The sequence below is a fragment of the Scyliorhinus canicula genome, chromosome 9 (assembly GCF_902713615.1).
Source record: "Scyliorhinus canicula chromosome 9, sScyCan1.1, whole genome shotgun sequence".
Classification (NCBI taxonomy): domain Eukaryota; kingdom Metazoa; phylum Chordata; class Chondrichthyes; order Carcharhiniformes; family Scyliorhinidae; genus Scyliorhinus; species Scyliorhinus canicula.
Window position 1 is genome coordinate 113200267 of NC_052154.1, and position 18216 is coordinate 113218482.

Genomic DNA, 18216 nt, shown 5'->3' on the forward strand with positions numbered 1-18216 from the left:
GGCGAGAAGGTGCAAACTCCCCATAGTCACCCAAGGCCGGAATTGAACCCAGATTCCTGGCGCTGTGAAGCAGCAGTGTTGCCACCATAGATATTGATTCACAGTGGAGCCTTGGTTAAAAAAATATTTGAATTGCCCTGTGTTTGCTAACAGAAGCAGGCAGATCAGTTTGGGAACAGACAGAGGCAGTGTAGCTTTATTATAATGAAGACTGCATCTCACTGGATCGAGAGAGCCAACAGGATGTGATAGGATTGCATTTCAAGCAGAGGAAGATCTAATTTCATTACTCGCCATGTGGAAGGTGGGTGGGGTGATATCTTTGTTTAGAATGAGTGAGAGAAAAGCAGATTTGCCTGGTTTGCAACTAGTGGAAGAAATCTACCGTGGTCCTAACATAATATTGTGGCAGAAAACATTCAGAAAAGTTAGAAAGCTGTGGGCAGGCAATTGGATATCTTGCCTGCAACTCAAACAAGGAGTTGAGACATCCATAGTCATGGGGTCTGAAAAGAAAAGGTGGATGGTTGCATAGCCAAAAGCTGATGGAAGGACCCCTCTAGAATCGTACCTGTGAGAACTAGCTGAAATACAGGAGAAGTAAATTTTGGAAGGCTGTGACATATCCTTTGGATTGGTCCCTGGTTACAGGGGACATGGTAGCACAGTCAGCATTGCCGTCTTACAGCACCAGGGTCCTGGATTCGATTCCGACCTTGGGTGACTGTTGTGTGGAGTTTGCACATTCTCCCTTGTCTGTGTGGGTTTCCTGCGGCAGCTCCGGTTTTCTCCCACAGTCCGAAGATGTGCAGGTTAGGTGGATTGGCCGTGCAAAAATTTGCCCCTTGGTGTCCAATGGTTGGGTGGGGTTACAGAGATAGGGCAGTGGAGTGGGCCTAGATAGGGTGCTCTGTCAGAATGTCGGTGCAAACTCGATGGGCTGAATGGCCTTTTTCTGCACTGCAGGGATTCCAAGATTCTAAAGTGAATGAACGTTCATATGGGTATACAGCATAAATTTGGTAATTTATCATTTAATAATTCTAACTTTGTTTCATTCTTTTTGATGTACAATAAAGTTTGTTTTTGTTTAAAAATACGAAATCTTCTGATGGCTAATTGTGGGATGTTCAGATTAGTTCTTTAAATGTTAACGGTCCCTAACAGGATTGTAACAAAATGGAATAGTAGACATCACAAAAACTATTGCATGATTACTATAGACAATCTGAACGCCTGTATGGTTCCTGTTCCAGCTGCACAGTTCTTTCAAACAGAATTCCAGTTCCTTCTCGAAGATTTAGCTGATTCTTCATGGGCAGCAACTTCCATGTAAACCGGGTTTCGCCCGTGCAATCTTTCCTGTATGGTGAACTTCCGGAACCTTTCCAACTCTCCTGTCTTCTCTTTCTGTTTGTGAACACCACGGTCTCTGTATTTACTTGCTTCCTATCCAAGTCAAGGGCTGCCAAGTCACAGAGACCACTACTTCTCATTCTCCAAAAATTATAATTGATCCCTTTACATTTTTCAAATGTATATTTTTATTGATTTTTCCATTTTCACATAATGTGGGTACAGCACAGCAAAAATATCTCAGCATAAATAAATACAGAATACAGGAGAACAACAATACAGCTGGTTCCGTATAATCACTAACCTTGGTGCCTCCATATCAACAGATATACTAGATAACGAGGGAGAGGAAGATAAGGCCATGAAAACATGGTAAAATGGCGCACACCTTCCTACATGGTGATTGCTTGCATAGTCAATGAGAATTCGGGATAAGATCATCTCACCATATTCGAGGAAATAGCTCCCTCAGCTCCAGTCATATCATTGGCATCAATAACACATTCTGACGTCCCTTTCTCGGATATGATAACCTTAGCAGGAACCGGTCACCCATTCTTTAACCCTACAATAACAGAAAAGAAATTACAGAAAAAAATCTGGCGCATCCAAACTCCAGCACAGTACAGAAAGATCATCATTCTACACATTTATACAGAGAAGACCAGCAAATTTTCATACAGTTGGTCCAGATTATAATCAGTGCAGTCAGCGCTTCCCAACACACTAACCGAGAAAGGATAAAAAAGAAAACTTCAGAAGCAGAGGGTCTCGGGATAATAGGGACCAGGATTCAGGCATGAGCAAATAGTCCCCTGGCGGAACAGCACAAGCATAAGGCGACACCTGAACTACTGTGTAGAATTGTGGCTACTTTGCTGAAAGAACAATATACGTGCTCTGGAGGGACTGCAATGATAATTCAATCATCGACTTCCTGGGATGAGGAGATTGCCTCATAAGGAAAGATTGGGTAGACCAGGTATATGTTTCCTGGAGTTTAGAAGTATGAGAGGCAATCTCATTGAAGCAGATAAAATTCTGGAGAGGATTGGCAGGTTAGGTACTGTAAAAATGTTTCTTCTGGCTGAATAATCCAAAACATGAGGATCACAATCTGAGAATAGTGATTGCCATATCGGACTGGGATGAGAAGAAAAATCTTCACTCGAATTGTAAATCTTCTAAATTTTTTATCCCAGCGAGCTGTGGATGCTCATCAATTAGTATATGCAAAACCAAGGTCATTACGCTTTTGGGTATTAACGGAATGAAAAGATATAGGGTCAGTGTGGGAAGGTGGAGTTGAGGTAGAAGATCAGCTATAATCTTCTTGAGTGACAGAGTATAGTCAAAAGGCCAAATAGTTTTCTCCAGCAACTGTTAATACGTTCTTGTGCATGAGATGTTCCCAATTTCCCTATAGATTTTATTGCACTGTGTTAAAACTGAAAGACAACAAACACAATTATGGTTCCATGTCTTTAGCCCTTTGTATAACTGAACTATTTATTTTGAAGTGAGCTGAAAACGTGATAATCCATCACCGGATGGATTTTATTTGGGGTGGCACAGTGACACAGTGGTTAGCACTGCTGCCTCGCAGTTCCAGGGTCCCAGGTTCAATTCCAGCCTCGGGTGACTGTGTGGAATTTACACTTTCTCCCCATGTCTGCGTGGGTTTCTTCCAGATGCTCCGGTTTCCTCTCACAGTCCAAAGATGTGCAGGTTAGGTGAATTGGCCATGCTAAATTGCCCCTTAGTTTCCAAAAAAGGTTTGGTGCGGTTATGAACATAAGAACTAGGAGCGGGAGTAGGCCATCTGGCCCCTCGAGCCTGCTCCACCATTCAATGAGATCATGGCTGATCTTTTGTGGACTTAGCTCCACTTTCCGGCCCGAACACCATAACCCTTAATCCCTTTATTCTTCAAAAAACTATCTATCTTTACCTTAAAAACATTTAATGAAGGAGCCTCTACTGCTTCACTGGGTAAGGAATTCCATAGATTCACAACCCTTTGGGTGAAGAAGTTCCTCCTAAACTCAGTCCTAAATCTACTTCCCCTTATTTTGAGACTATGTTCCCTAGTTCTGCTTTCACCCGCCAGTGGGGGATAGGGTGGAGGTGTAGGGTACTCTTTCCAAGGACCGATGCAGACTCAATGGGCCAAATGGCCTCCTTCTGCATTGTAAATTCTATGATCTATGATAACTTTCTATGACACACGTGCCAAGTATGTTAGTTCAATAAATGGCGAGAAGTTGTACACGGGGCTTCTGCTTGCCTCGGATTCTGCTAAGCAGAGGATATTAATCTCTTGCCTTTTTTGAGGCTGTGGGGGAAGAGAATTGATATTTTACCTATCGTGATATTAACCAATCAATTCAGATCAATGCGGAACTTGTGCTTGTGTAGGTCAGTGGCAGAAGAACAGAGTTCCTGTAATTGGATTGTTCATTATTCATAAAGAGTCACTGACCCCAGCAACATTCAGCAAAGTATTGTGTTTATATATGTCCATTTGAATGATTAATATCTGCATCCAATAAACTTTGCATGTATCAGCCTCCTTCATTACATAGAAGCAGAATCATAGAACTTAGTGCAGAAGGAGGCCATTCGGCCCATCGAGTCTGCACCGGCCCTTGGAAAGAGCACCCTACTTAAGCCCACATCTCCACCCTATCCCCGTAACCCAGTAACTCCACCTAACCTTTTTGGACACTAAGGGGCAATTTAGCATGGCCAATCCATCTAACCTGTGCAGCTTTAGACTGTGGGAAGTAACCCGAGCACCCAGAGGAAACCCACGCAGATACGGGGAGAAAATGCAAACCCCACACAGTCACCCGAAGCGGAAATTGAACCCGGGTCCCTGGAGCTGTGAGGCCGCAGTGCTGCCCGCATTTGTGTTTCAGAGGGGTGGTTTTCATGGGAATGAATAGAAAAGAGTATCACGGTGCAGATTGGTGATTAGTAAAAAATTAGCTTATATCTATCATCACTCTTTATGTGTCTAATTTCGTTTGCATGCAAAATCTTGAAACTCTGTACCTCACAATATTATGGGTGTACCTACACCATATGGACTACATTGGTTTAAAAAGGGATTGGCAACAAATGCTGGTCTAGCCAGTGATGCCAACACCCTGCGAAAGAATAAAATATTTTCCTGGTTTGCTGGTAGGAATATGGGAAGTTTCCCTCAAATACCTTGTTGAATCTCCATGGCAAATCTTGCATATGTCGGGGATTTTTAATTTCCACATTAATTTTTTTCAGTTCTTCAATGATTTAAATGACTGCAGTAAAGTCAGTGATATATCCATATATACATTTTACTAGTACAGAGATGGATGGCTCCTTTAAAATGAAGAGTTGTACCAATATGTATTTTCCTGTGTGTTTCATCAGGCACTTGGTACTGATGAACAATTGACGTAATGTAAGGATCCTTTGAAAATCCAAGCCCTACTCCAAGTCATGTTTAAGCTTATCCTTGGCTGCCTCTTTTAAGGTGAAAAGTTGTCATAATTTCACATTGGAGCTTCAACCCTAAAATGCAGACTAAATATGTTGGCAAATGCAGTTACTCAAGGCCAAATGTTTCTCAGCATTTAAGAGGTCTGTTCAAAAAAACTTTATAAGCTAACACTGGAATAATTGGGATGCAGCTGGTTTATTGTCGTTTTTTGAGGATATTGAACCTTAATGTTTTCAGCAGATATTTAGAACAAAATTAGAATGAGGGAATAGATGCCACCCATGTTCTGAATCTGACCTTTTTGGTAGTATTGTCATGCTGAACATGCTTATAACTTCCATAGGTTTCTTTCAGCATTGCAAAATGAAATGCAGAAATGTTTGTTTTTAAAATGCAGATTGGAAATGCAAGGGGCTGAAATGTTTCTTGATTATATTTGTTTATTCAAAAGGCCTAATCTATTTACAATTTTGTGCACTTTTTCTAATTCACAGAAAACAATAACTGAAGCTTCAGTTCTTACCACAAAGCAGGTTCCACTCACTCTACTAAAAACAACACATACCATGTCTGCCTCGATCGTTACACCAAGACCTACCATTGCCATGGTAACGGCTCTAAGCAACCCTCAGAAATCAGTGGTTAATGCAGACTCTCAAAACACACCCATCAACCTTCAAATCACCAACAGACTGACAACTCTGGGGGCCGATGCTGTGCGAATAATGCCAAAATCAACTGTACAGTTGGTAAGAAAAACTTGGGAATGCTATTTGTTTTCTTTTAAACAGAGTTTCCTTGGTAAAGGCATATATTTTACTTTGCCTTCCACAAATCTGTCATTGAATGTTAATTTTATTTATAGATTAGGATAAGGAACTATATTTCAGTCGTGGTGTCTTTCTTTATGCTTTTTAGACCATTGCCAGTAGTATGGATCAGATGTCCCATCAATTTATCTCAAACCCAGCCTCAAAAGAGCAATCTCCTTCTTCCCCATGTCCCCACCTCAGAAGACATCCCAGAGGACATATTTTATTGCCTATTTTCAGTTGGGTTGCTAGAATCATATGACCTGAAATGTGGCTGTTCAAACTCCGAAGGCACTTAGGACCTTTACAACTGCCAGAGTCCCTTTGGGACTGCTTTAAAACCCAGGGCTGATGGGTTATGAAAAGTGTTCCAATCAAATATGCCTCGGAATTTTTCAACCTCTTGTCTTTACCTGCCCACAACCTTTATTTTTGAAGATAAACAAAACTCCTGAGTAGAATATTTGCTCGCTACAATCAGCAGAACAGTTATTAGCATAAGAATTTTATGCCATAAACTTAAAGGGCAAGGTTAATCCTGATTCATAACTAATTCAAATGATCTTTAAAAAAAAAACTACAATGTACAATTAAAAGCAGCTGTACCCTTCAAATTTGATACTTCAAGTTTGAAGATTTACAAAAATGGTAAAGACCCCACCAGCCTGTCTTGTATGGTTTCGATATATCAAGATACAGGTGTTCCATGCCCAGCCAGAGTCCATGCTGAAATCCTTATTTTTTCACTAAGGAGAAGGGCAAAACCATAAAGTAAGCCTTGCATAACAAAAAGGCAGGGGAATATCTGCCATGTGAGAGTAAGAGCTTTAAGGAGTGAATGTGAGTTAAGGCTTTGATTCAGACAGTGTGTTTGTTCTTTTGTTACGATCCCAGTTGATATAACTGGACAGGAAGATCCCAGAATGGAACCCTGGCTCACAAGACCATAACTTTTACTTTTTTTAATATATAAAACATAGAGAAAGAGTCACTAATTTGTTTTAACAACAAGGAACAAAAACTATACATGAAAAGTTGGATTATTATACAATACTCCTTTACTCCCACCTTAGCGTGTCAGCTTCACACAGGCTTCAGAATTAACACTGATTGCAAAGTACAACTTAACCTACATTAACGGCAAGTCCTTTTTAAGCACACAGGTGGACTGTGTGCAAATACTCTCCACGATGAACTCTAAATGGATGTTTGTGGAAGTCATCTCAGAATCCTTCCAGATGATTATCACACGAGAGCTTCCAAACTCCATTCCCCAAAACACTCTTTAAAATCTTCTCTCATAGCAATTTGCATTCCAAAATCCAAACCAGGTTTTCCAAATAACACCTTCAACAAAGCTTCTGCTCCACTTCAGCAAATCCAGTACAGGATTTTACACCAACTCCTTTAGGATTACTTTGTCTTGGCTGCTGAGCAAATTGCTCTGAAATGCTTCAACTCTCGATTCCCAGACAGCATCTGATATTTGATTTCCTTTGAATGCTGCTGTCCCAATTTAAATCTGGTTACTGCAATTGTCTCTTTAACTTGGAACACTTTGTTTACTCTTCCTTGAATTCTTCTGAACCATACATTGGTCTCTGTTCGCTTAACCCCATGCTTCTTGGACACTTCCCTTCATTTCTCTTTCTTAACTAGCTGGACTTTAGATTTCCGGTATGTGTTTTCTTAACCATTTCTCTATAGTATGGCTTTTCTTTAGTAAGACCGAGAGAGCTGTGTTCCACCTTTAGCCTTCCAAAGCCTCCTGCTTCAAAACAGAGCTGTGAGAGCTGCTTTATCACTACCTATCTGATTGCCAGTCAATTTATTTAAGCTAAAACGTAAACGCTCCTCCCCTTTACAAGGCCCCAGTTGCTAAGCAACCACTGCTGATTTACTTATTCTTGTTGTAGCTCTCTCTAAGCACAGTTAGAACTTAACCAACCTCCACACATGCGAAAGAAACATCTTTGTCTAGCATGAATCTAACTTTAGCTTTTACCCTTCCAGGCACAGAAGCATTAAATTAAATCCACTTAAAACTATACCTTATTTCTAATGTCTACCAATACAAATAAATCACTTAAAACTACCTTTCGATTTGGATTTGTTTTATTGTCACGTGTACCGTGTATTGTTCACGTGTATTGTTCTGCAGACAGATCGTTCCATACATGAAAAAAATAGTACCTACATAATTACTTTTAGTTTCCTAAAAGTATGAATAGTAAAAAAGACACTTCCATTAATGAGCTGTGAAATGTTGGTGTTCTTTTAGTTACGTTTTCATAAAATTATTGCATCTACTTTACAACAAATGTTATCATTTGTTTCTATTTACTTAATTCTTTTGAAAGCCCTTTTTTAAAAAAAAAATTAGATTTTTAACACTTATACATAAACAACAATCAAACAATAAAGTATGTATCAACAACCACAGTAAACAAATACATATAACAATGCCCACCAACAATTATTGCCACCCCTTCCCAATAGAACCCCCCAACCCCCCTAATAGCTAATACTGATCAGATCCTTGAAATGTAATATAGACAGACGGCACCTACGGTAGAATCCATTCATTACTCCCCTCACCGTGAACTTAACCTTCTCGATATACAAAAACTCCAAGTCATCCAGCCATGATGCGCCATTGGAAGATGCTCCTGTCTCCACCTCAGCAGAATCCGCCACCAGGCCATCAACAAGGGAAAAGCCAGAGCATCTGCCATCACACCTGTCCTCAATTTCAGCTGGTCCAATACCCCAAATATCTCAGTTAATGAGCTGGGCTCAAAATCCACATCTAAAATCGCTGATATATTGTTATTTAAAAAAGGCCCCAGAAACCCCCTAACTTGGGGCAGGGCCAGAACATGTCTGTATGGTTTGCAGGCCCTCTCGAGCACTGCCCACACTTATCTTCAGCCCCCTAAAAATTGACTCATTCTGGCCTTGGTGACAGGTGCCCTGAACACCACCTTTATTCACCCTGTGGAGAGACGCATTCCGCACCACCTCCAAAATTGGACCCAGCTCCTCCTTGCACCTAGCTTTAACCTCCACCGAAACCTGCTCTTCCCCCATGATCCGACCCTATATCCCAGACATACTGCCCTCCTCCGGCCCTGTACAGGACGGGATACTTTCCAACAAAGTGGATGTCAGCGCCACCAGGAATGTAGGGAAAGCACTCCGGGCCCAGTCACACACCTGATAGAACCTAAACACATTACCCCCACCCCCCCCCCCCCCCCCCCCCCCGCAAAAGGCCTGCTTTCTCCTTCAGCTCCTCCCAGTCAGCAAAGTGCCCCTCTAAAAATAAGCCCCTTACCCTCTCCAGCCCCTGAACCTTTCCACCCCCCAAATGTGGCAACCAGTTTCCCCGGTTGAAACAAATAACCACCTTGACACCATGTCCCCCGATCCCTTGCATATATAGCAAGAGAGCGTTGGCATACAAAGACACCCTATGCTCTACCCCACATCTCGCAATCCCCCTCCACTTTTCCAAGGCCCCCAAGGCAATGGCTCAATGGCTAATGCGAACAATAAGGGAGGCATAGAACAACCCTGCCTCTTCCCCCTGCACAATCTAAAGAACTCCAAGCTCATGGTGTTAGTTCGCACACTAGCAGACGGTGCCTCATTTAACAGTTGCACCCACAATACAAACCTTGAACCAAACCCAAACTTCTCCAAAACTGTGAACAGGTATCGCCATTCAACTCTGTTGAATGTCTTTTCCACGTCGAAAATCACAATTATTTCTGGCTCTGACCCCAGAATAGTGCAAGAATCACATTGAGTAACCGCCTCAAGTTAGACGACGCACAGCCTGTCTGATCCTTCCCCACAGCCTCTCCAATTTTAAAGCTAAAACCTTAGAAGATTTGCATCCACGTTAAGCAGAGAAATCGGCTGTTACGACCCCAAACTCCCCCTCCTTTTGGAGGAGGGAAATAGAACCCTGTCTCAACGTCTCCGGAAGGGAACCTTATGTCAATGAATCATTAAACATCCCCAACACTAATGAGGCCAACTGATCCACAAATGTCTTATTGAAATTCTACCGAACACCCATCTGGTCCCAGCGTCTCCTGAGCCTGCATCTCCCCCACAGCTGTGCGCACCTCCTCCAATCACACCGGTGCCTCCAATTCCTCCCTCAATGCCTCCTCCACCTGAGGAAACTCCCAACATCTCTAAAAACCTTAACATCCCCTGTTCATCCTCCGGCGGCTCCGACATAAAGGCCTTCATAGAACGACTGGAATACCCATGGACCTTTTCAGGGGCAGACACCAGTTCTCCCACCCCGACCCCCCCCTGGCTCCCGCACCTGCACAATCTCTCGAGCAGCTCTTGCCACCTTAGTTTAAAGGCGGCTAGGCTACTTCCCATACTCGTATACCACCCCCTTTACCCGCCACAGCTGACACACCATCCGGCCTGCAGACAACAGGTAAAAACTGCATTTGCAGCTGCTTCCTGCGTGTCCAAGCTCTGGCATGGGATCACTTGTATACTCCCTATCCACAACCAAATTCTCATCCACTGGCGCCTGGTACTCCTGCCTCACCTCCCTATCCATATGAGCCTTGAAATGAAATGAAAGTAGCTTACTGTCACAAGAAGGCTTCAAATGAAGTTACTGTGAAAAGCCCCTAGTCGCCACATTTTGGCGCATCTTCGGGGAGGCTGGTACGGGAATTGAACCATGCTGCTGGCCTGCCTTGGTTTGCTCTAAAAGCCAACTATTTAGCCCAGTGTGCTAAACCAGCCCTTGTACGAGATGACTTCCCCAATCACCGCCTTTAACGACTCCCACACCTTGGAGGACGCACAGTTCCACAGCGACAACAATCTATCTCTCAATGCCAACAAAACTAAAAAGCTGGTCATTGACTTCAGAAAGCAAAGTACTGTACCCACCCTGTCAGCACCAATGGGGCCGAGGTAGAAATGGTTAGCAATTTCAAATTCCTAGGGGTACACATCTCCAAAAATCTGGCCTGGTCCACCCACGCTGACGCTGCCACCAAGAAAGCACAATAGCACCTATACTTCCTCAGGAAACTAAGGAAATTTGGCATGTCCACATTAACTCTACAGATGCACCATAGAAAGCATCCTATCTGGCTACATCACAGCCTGGTATGGCAACTGCTCAGCCCAAAACCACAAGAAACTTCAGAGAGTCGTGAACACAGCCCAGTCCATCCACAAACCTGCCTGCCATTCATTGACTCCATCTACACCTCCCGCTGCCTGGGGAAAGCAGGCAGCATAATAAAGACCCCTCCCATCCGGCTTACTCACTTCCTACTTCTTCCATTGGGCAGGAGATACAAAAGTCTGACAACATGCACAAACAGACTTAAAAACAGCTTCCCCGCTGTTACCAGACTCTTAATCCACCCTCTTATGGACTGACCTGATTAAAAGGATGAGAAAACAAGGTTCAGTTGGGTCGCTTGAGGGTTACAGGATAGCAAGGAATGAGCTTTAAAAAGAAAGGGCTTAGGAGAGCTAGGAGGGGGCATGAGAAGTCCTTGGCGGGTCGGATTAAGGAAAACCCCAAGACTTTTTACTCTTATGTTAGAAATAAAAGAATGACCAGGGTGAGGGTAGGGCCGGTCAAGGACAGTAGTGGGAACTTGACTAGGGGCTTTTCACAGTAACTTCATTGATGCCTACTCGTGACAGTAAGCAATTTATTTTGTGCATGGAGTCAGAAGAAATAGGAGAGGCGTTGAATGCTTTTCTTCAGTGTTCACCAAGGAGAGGGGCCATGTATTTGAGGATGAGTGTGTGATACAGGCGGGTAGGCTGGAGGAGGTAGATGTTCTGAGGAAGGATGTATTAGCAATTTTGAAAAACCTGAGGGTCAATAAGTCCTCTGGGCCAGATGAGATATATCCAAGGATTCTTTGGGAGGCAAGGGATGAGATTGCAGAGCCTTTGGCTTTGATCTTTGGGTCCTCGCTGTCCACGGGAATAGTGCCAGAGGACTGGAGAGTGGTGAATGTTGTTCCTCTGTTCAAGAAAGGGAATAGGAATGACCCTAGTAATTATAGGCCAGTTAGTCTGTCTTCGGGTCCTGAAGGATAGGATTTATGACCATTTGGAAAAATGCAGCTTAATCCGGGATAGTCAACACGGATTCGTAAAGGGTAAATCTTGCCTCACAAATTTGATTGAATTCTTTGAGGAGGTAACTAAGTGTGTAGATGAAGGTAGGGCAGTTGATGTCGTATACATGAATTTTAGTAAGGCATTTGATAAGGTTCCCATGGTCGGCTCATGAAGAAAGTAAGGAGGTGTGGGATAGAGGGAAATTTGGCCAATTTGTTAAGTAACCGGCTGTCACATAGAAGATGGTGGTGGTGGATGGAAAATGTTCAGACTGGAGACCAGTTACCAACAGTGTACCACAGGGATCAGTGCTGGGTCCTCTGCTATTTGTGATTTTTATCCATGACTTGGAGGAGGGGGCTGAGGGGTGGGTCAGTAAATTTGCTGATGACATCAAGATTGGTGGAGTAGTGGATGAGGTGGGGGGGGCTGTTGTAGGCTGAAAAGAGATATTGATAGGATGTAGAGCTGGGCCGAAAAATGGCAGATGGAGTTTAACCCTGATTCGTGCAAGGTGATTCATTTTGGTAGGAAAAATTTGAATGCAGATTACATGGTCAACGGCAGGGTTCTGAGGAATGTGGAGGAACAGAGAGATCTTGGTGTTCATGTCCACAGATCTCTGAAGGTTGCCACTCAAGTGGATAGAGCCGTGAAGAAGGCTTATAGTGTGTTAGCGTTTATTAACAGGGGGCTTGAGCTTAAGAGTCGCGGGGTTATGCTGCCACTATACATGACCCTGGTGAGGCCACATTTGGAGTATTGTGTGCAGTTCCGGTCACCTCATTATAGGAAGGATGTGGAAGCATTGGAGAGGGTGCAAAGGAGATTTACCAGGATGCTGCCTAGTTTGCAGGATAGGTCTTATGAGGAAAGGTTGAGGGAGCTAGGGCTTTTCTCTTTGGAGCAGAGGAGGATGAGAGGCGACTTAATAGAGGTTTATAAGATGTTGAGGGGGATAGATAGAGTAGACGTTCAGAGACTATTTCCTCGGGTGGATGTAGTTGTTACAAGCGGGCATAACTGTAAGATCCAGGGTGGGAGAAATAGGAGGGATGTCCAAGGTAGGTTCTTTACTCAGAGAGTGGTTAGTGTGTGGAATGGACTGCCTGCTGTGATAGTGGAGTCGGACACTTTAGGAACTTTCAAGCAGTTATTGGATGGGCACATGGAGCACACAAGAATGACAGGGAGTGGGATAGCTTGATCTCTGTTTCGGACAATGCTCGGCACAACATGGAGGGCTGAAGGGCCTGTTCTGTGCTGTACTGCTCTATGAATATATGTAACACTACACCCCTGTATGCTTCACCCGATGCTGGTGTTATGTAGTTACATTGTGTACCTTGTATTGCCCTATTCTGTATTTTCTTTTATTTCCTTTTCTTTTCGTGTACTTAATGATATGTTGAGCTGCTCGCAGAAAAATACTTTTCACTACCTTGGAACACGTAAGAATAAACAAAATCCAAATCCATTCTCATTCCATGCCACAAAATCACTAATGGTCCAAGAAACATTAGCACAAAAGTCGAAGTCTGCTAGCAGCCCACATCCAACCTTCATATGCTGCACCCAACCTGCTTGCAAGCCCTTTTTATTAAATGTTGCAAATTCTACCCTTTTTTTTGTTGCTGCAATCTGTTTTCTGAGACTGAATTTTCTGAATTATGTCTTAACTAAAAAACAAAGCAAACTTTTTGCTAACCCTTTGAAATCAATTTAATGTTGAAATAACCAGGCACTGATTTCAACTGAACCCTTTAGTTGAGAATTGACTGTTTTACCAGTTGTCACCAACTTTGAGTTGATGGCCCAGAATTTGTGGTCAGCACAAAGTGAGAAATACTCACTGCTGCCCTCGAGGGAAGCTGCACACAAAGGCCCAGTGAGATCTGTGGCCTGGATTTCACTTTTCCCAACGTTAATTTAATCTTGGCACTCTCTACAGAGAATCTCTGGCATCCAGCACCAAGGATGCCATCAAGTCAGTTTAAGCAGCCAATCACATCAAACATTCTCATAGGCAACAAACCAAGGTGCAAGTGAGTTTTATCACTCACCTTCTATAATTTTACAGAATACAAATAAAAATGAGCACATACACATTAAGGTAGATGCTGAAAATATAAATATTTTTGAATATTTCCTTTTTATTTTTCATAACTGTGGAAGTTTACGTTAATTCAAGGGCTTGGATTATGTTACTGTAATGATGGCAAAACTGTCAACTTTTGCCGTCTTTACTCCACAGAAACTGCCAGCAACTTTGAGAATTGGCACATGTGCAGAACACCACACCCCCAAAAGTTTCTGTATGTGATTCTTCACTACTTCAGAGACTGTGCTGTTGAGGCACCCACAACATCTTCCCTCTGCTCTGCATTGTGCCCCACCCACACACACAATATTGAGATCAATAGAAATCCGTTGAACTGATATGAATTTCCATTCTTATGTTGTCAATCTTGCTGTTCATAAAATCCCTTGAAAATGTACAAATTGAATAAGATGTTAACTGGGCTTTGAACGGCATAATTACGGCTGACCTTAAAAAAGATAATTTTATATTTATGGAATGTCAAATTTCTCCAATATGTAAATTCCACAAGTTCTTAAAAATATGGTTTTGCAATTTTAAAGGTTTTTAATTTTTCTTTTCGATTATTTTGCAATTCACTCAAATTTATTTTGTTGTTTGAAATTTTAAACTAAAAGTGAATGCTTTTCCTTTTACTATTTTTGAATATTTCAATGTGATTGGTTGCTTACCTGCTTGCTGACATCAGTGCTGCTACACATCAAGATATCCTTTTGACTTGGTACCAGATTTAAACTCCTTTGGAAAGGAGGAGATTGCTAGATCTTTGGGCCAGCGTTCTTCGACAATGGCAGGAGCCCTTGCTTTTGTCACTGTCCCTTTCCATCTGCAAGGACTTCAACAACACACACTCTGGAAGAGCAAGGAGTCACTGACACAAGCTTATAGTTTTCTGTGTTTATCTGTGCATGTTGAATGTCACAAGTTGCAGTCTGTTTCAAAGAATAACAAAAGAAAATATTGACTATTTTGCCATGATTACAATTGCAAAAACATTTTGCTCACTGTTTTCTAAGTGTCCTGGATATTTTGGGATTTTGAAGCCATTCCTGTAGACACATGTGCACGCACACATACAACACAACTAGAGAAGAATAAAAATGGGTACAGGCAGTTAGACAAAAAAGCCAACTGAAAGAGAAAAAGACTGTCAGTAACATAGGATTAGAGAAAAGTTTCTTTTCATGATGAAAAGGAAATGTAAATCTCAGCTGTCACTGTACATCAGTCTCTGACTATAATATGAATTGTTCCAACGTTTAGTTTTCATAGAATTTACAGTGCTGAAGGAGGCCATTCGGTCCATCGAGTCTGCACTGGCCCTTGCAAAGAGCAACTAACCCAGTAACCCCACTTAACCATTTTTGGACACCAAGGGCAATTTAGCATGGCCAATTCACCTAACCCGCACATCTTTGGATTGTGGAAGGAAACTGGAGTACCCGGAGGAAACCCATGCACACACTGGGAGAACATGCAGACTCCGCACAGACAGTGACCCAAGCCGGTAATCGAACCTGGGACCCTGCAGATGTGAAGCAACTGTGCTAACCACTGTGCTACCGTGCTGACCACATATTTCACAAAGCCCACATTTTATTTTATTAATTTAGAGTACCCAATTATTGTTTTCCAAATAAGGGGCAATTTTGCGTGGCTAATTCACCTACGCTGCACATCTTTTTAGGTTGCGGGGGTGAAACGCACACAGACGCGGAGAAAACAACATGCAAACTCCACACGGACAATGTCCCAGGGCCACGAATGAACCCGGGTCCTCAGCGACGTGAGGCAGCAGTGCTAACCATGTGCCTCTGTGCTGCCCCATGAAGCCCACAATTAACCCAGAAGTAAAAAACAGTAAAAGTTGGAAATGACAGGCACTGATCGAAATTGGACTTCCACATTTAAGGTATATAAAAGCAAATTACTGTGGATGCTGGAATCTGACAGAAAAACAGAAAATCGCAGAAGGTTTGACAGCATCTGTGGAGAGAGAACAGGGCTAACGTTTCAGGCCTGGTAATCCTGGCTCTATGTTAGCTCTGTATTCTCTCCACAGGCGTTGGAAAATCTCAACAGCATGTTTTGTTTCTGTTTAAAGTATACAAGATAAGTTCACAGTGCCAGTCAATTCCAAGTTATACTCTTTTAGCCTTCTGGGAATATAAGAAATTCAGGCAGTCAATCTGTGCAAAGCGAGGCTTCACAAGCAGTAATGGGGTACGAGCCATATAATTCCCAGTGTTGAGAGGTAACTATTGGCCAGAACAACAGGGAGAACCTCCTTGCTCCTCTTCGAATAATGTCATGTGATATGTGGCCTCACCTGAAACTGAACTGAAGTGCCAGACTAGATTGTGCTTTGGTCTCTGGAGTGGGGCCTCTGTCTAAAGGCTGGAATTGGGCATTTATGAATTGTGAAGTTGTCCTTCTTTCTATATTTTGCAGGTCTTTGGTATATTTGGTTTGTATCTTTTACATAAATGCTACCTGTTTTGGAAAGTTTGTGGTTTTAACAATTCAAAAAAGAAAGCTTATCCATTTCCTCGAATTTTAAAAACATGGCTAGTGATTCTTTATGTGAAGGTTTTCCATCATAGTGTGTAAGAGATGAATGTGTTCAAAATCAGCAGGTACAGACTACAAACTCGCCGCCAATCAAGGTTCCTCAGTTCATTCCTCCACCTAGACTGACTCAACGGCCAACACTTTTACCACAGGTAAATGCGCGTGACAAAAAACTTCTGTTATTGGTGACTTCACATTCAAAAATGGCTTGAATGCAAAGTAGTCTATCACTATTCCAGTTAAGATGTTTCATACTTCTGTCTCAGGAGCCAGATTCTGTTCCGCCAGGAGCTTGATTCCAAGACGTTTAATGTGTAATTTAGGAGAATTTGAAGTGCTCAAATGAGTCTTGTATTTGGTTTACAGTAAGTGTCGTATTCCTTGCCTTGAATCTTTATTCATATATAGATGTAAAGGTGGGAGGAGGAATAACCAAAGACTCCATTCTGTTGAGAATTTGGTACAAAAAGGAAGTATATTGATACACAGGTTTCATTCCAGAATTGTAGGCACCATCTAACCAAATTCATTTGAAGTGTGGTAGCAAGCGGGAAATGCCGAGAGTTTCCCGATAGCCGACCATGCAAGGCCGTCACCCGTATCTAATGTTAAGTAGGCCACTTGACGAGACCCCATAGGCTTCACTCCACAAATTACTGTCCCACCAGCTGATTTTTCAGGACCGCTCTCGGTAGCTCCCCACTCATGGAGGGTACTCTTGTAAGGTGCAGACTCGATGGGCCGAATGGCCTCCTTCTGCACTGTAAATTCTATGAAAGGTTCATAGACGCGGCGGAGTCGAGAAGTGACCCCCTGTTCCCCTGAGGGGGGTTGGAGGGTCAGCAAGTGTGGCCTGGGAGGCAGAGGCAGCTCTTGAGTGTGACCAGGAGGACGGCCACACAGTGCCACAAGAACGTCCACCAGACTGTACGGATGAGTTGCTGATGCACATCAGGTGGGGGTAAGAACTTCCAGGGGAGACGGCCACAGGGAGTCTGCTGAAACCCAGGACCCGAGTCTCAGTCAGATGCTGAGCCTCCGGACCAGGCTATCCCGGAGCCGATGCAGTTGATAGGATGCAGTCGTGAGATTCAGAGGGGGATGTCAGCGACACTCCCAACAGGTCCATAGCAAGTTGGAGGTGTCCCAAAATTTATGGGCGCAGGAGATTGTGCCAGCAATACGTGGCACAGAGGTCAACACTGCAAGAGTGCTGACCACAGTGGAGAGCCTGGAGCACAACATCAGCACCATGAATGGTGGTGTCCAAGGCGGGGCGCAGGTCACTGATGGCCATGGTTGAACACCTCTACAGCATGTCCCAGACCCTGAGGATGTGTCCTTGTTGCAGGTGGGTCTTTCCGAGGCACCGCGGATCATGTCCCAGTCTCAGATGGGCATTGCTGAGACATTGTGGTGCATGTCCCAGTCTCAGATGGACATTGCTGAGGTGCTCCAGAGCATGTCCTGGTCATTGAGGACAGTGTCCTAGATGCAAATTGACATTGGTGAGGCACTGTGGAGGATGGCTCGCACACAGAGGGGCATTGCGGAGGGCATCGGTACCATGGTACGGACATTAGGGAGCTGCCAGGGCTGGCAGAACCAGATGGCGCAGGGACTGCCCAGGCTCAACCCAACTGCCCCTCTATCCGGAGGGAACCCTTAAGGGCCTTATGGGCACCGATCTGGTGTGCAGGAGGCCGACCAGTAGCCTCTCTCCAGGGAGAGGGTGGTAGTCACCACCT

The 18216-nt window shown here is 43.4% G+C and overlaps 1 protein-coding gene and 1 long non-coding RNA gene across 6 annotated transcripts in view; one reads left to right on the top strand and one right to left on the bottom strand.

The window, feature by feature from the left end:
* The window catches only part of LOC119971619 (PHD finger protein 21A-like), a 502987-nt gene that overhangs the window by 390710 nt on the left and 94061 nt on the right, over positions 1–18216 (top strand). For all 5 annotated transcript variants that reach the window (XM_038807414.1, XM_038807416.1, XM_038807417.1 and 2 more), the window contains exons 5-6: positions 5338–5592; positions 16531–16620. In XM_038807414.1, coding sequence (XP_038663342.1) covers positions 5338–5592; positions 16531–16620 — 345 coding nt within the window. The remainder of the gene's footprint in view (positions 1–5337; positions 5593–16530; positions 16621–18216) is intronic.
* Positions 1527–14823, bottom strand: LOC119971620. Its single transcript, XR_005461876.1, has 2 exons — positions 14569–14823; positions 1527–1921 (listed from the first exon to the last, which is right to left on the bottom strand). It is a non-coding gene; the product is annotated as an uncharacterized LOC119971620 (long non-coding RNA).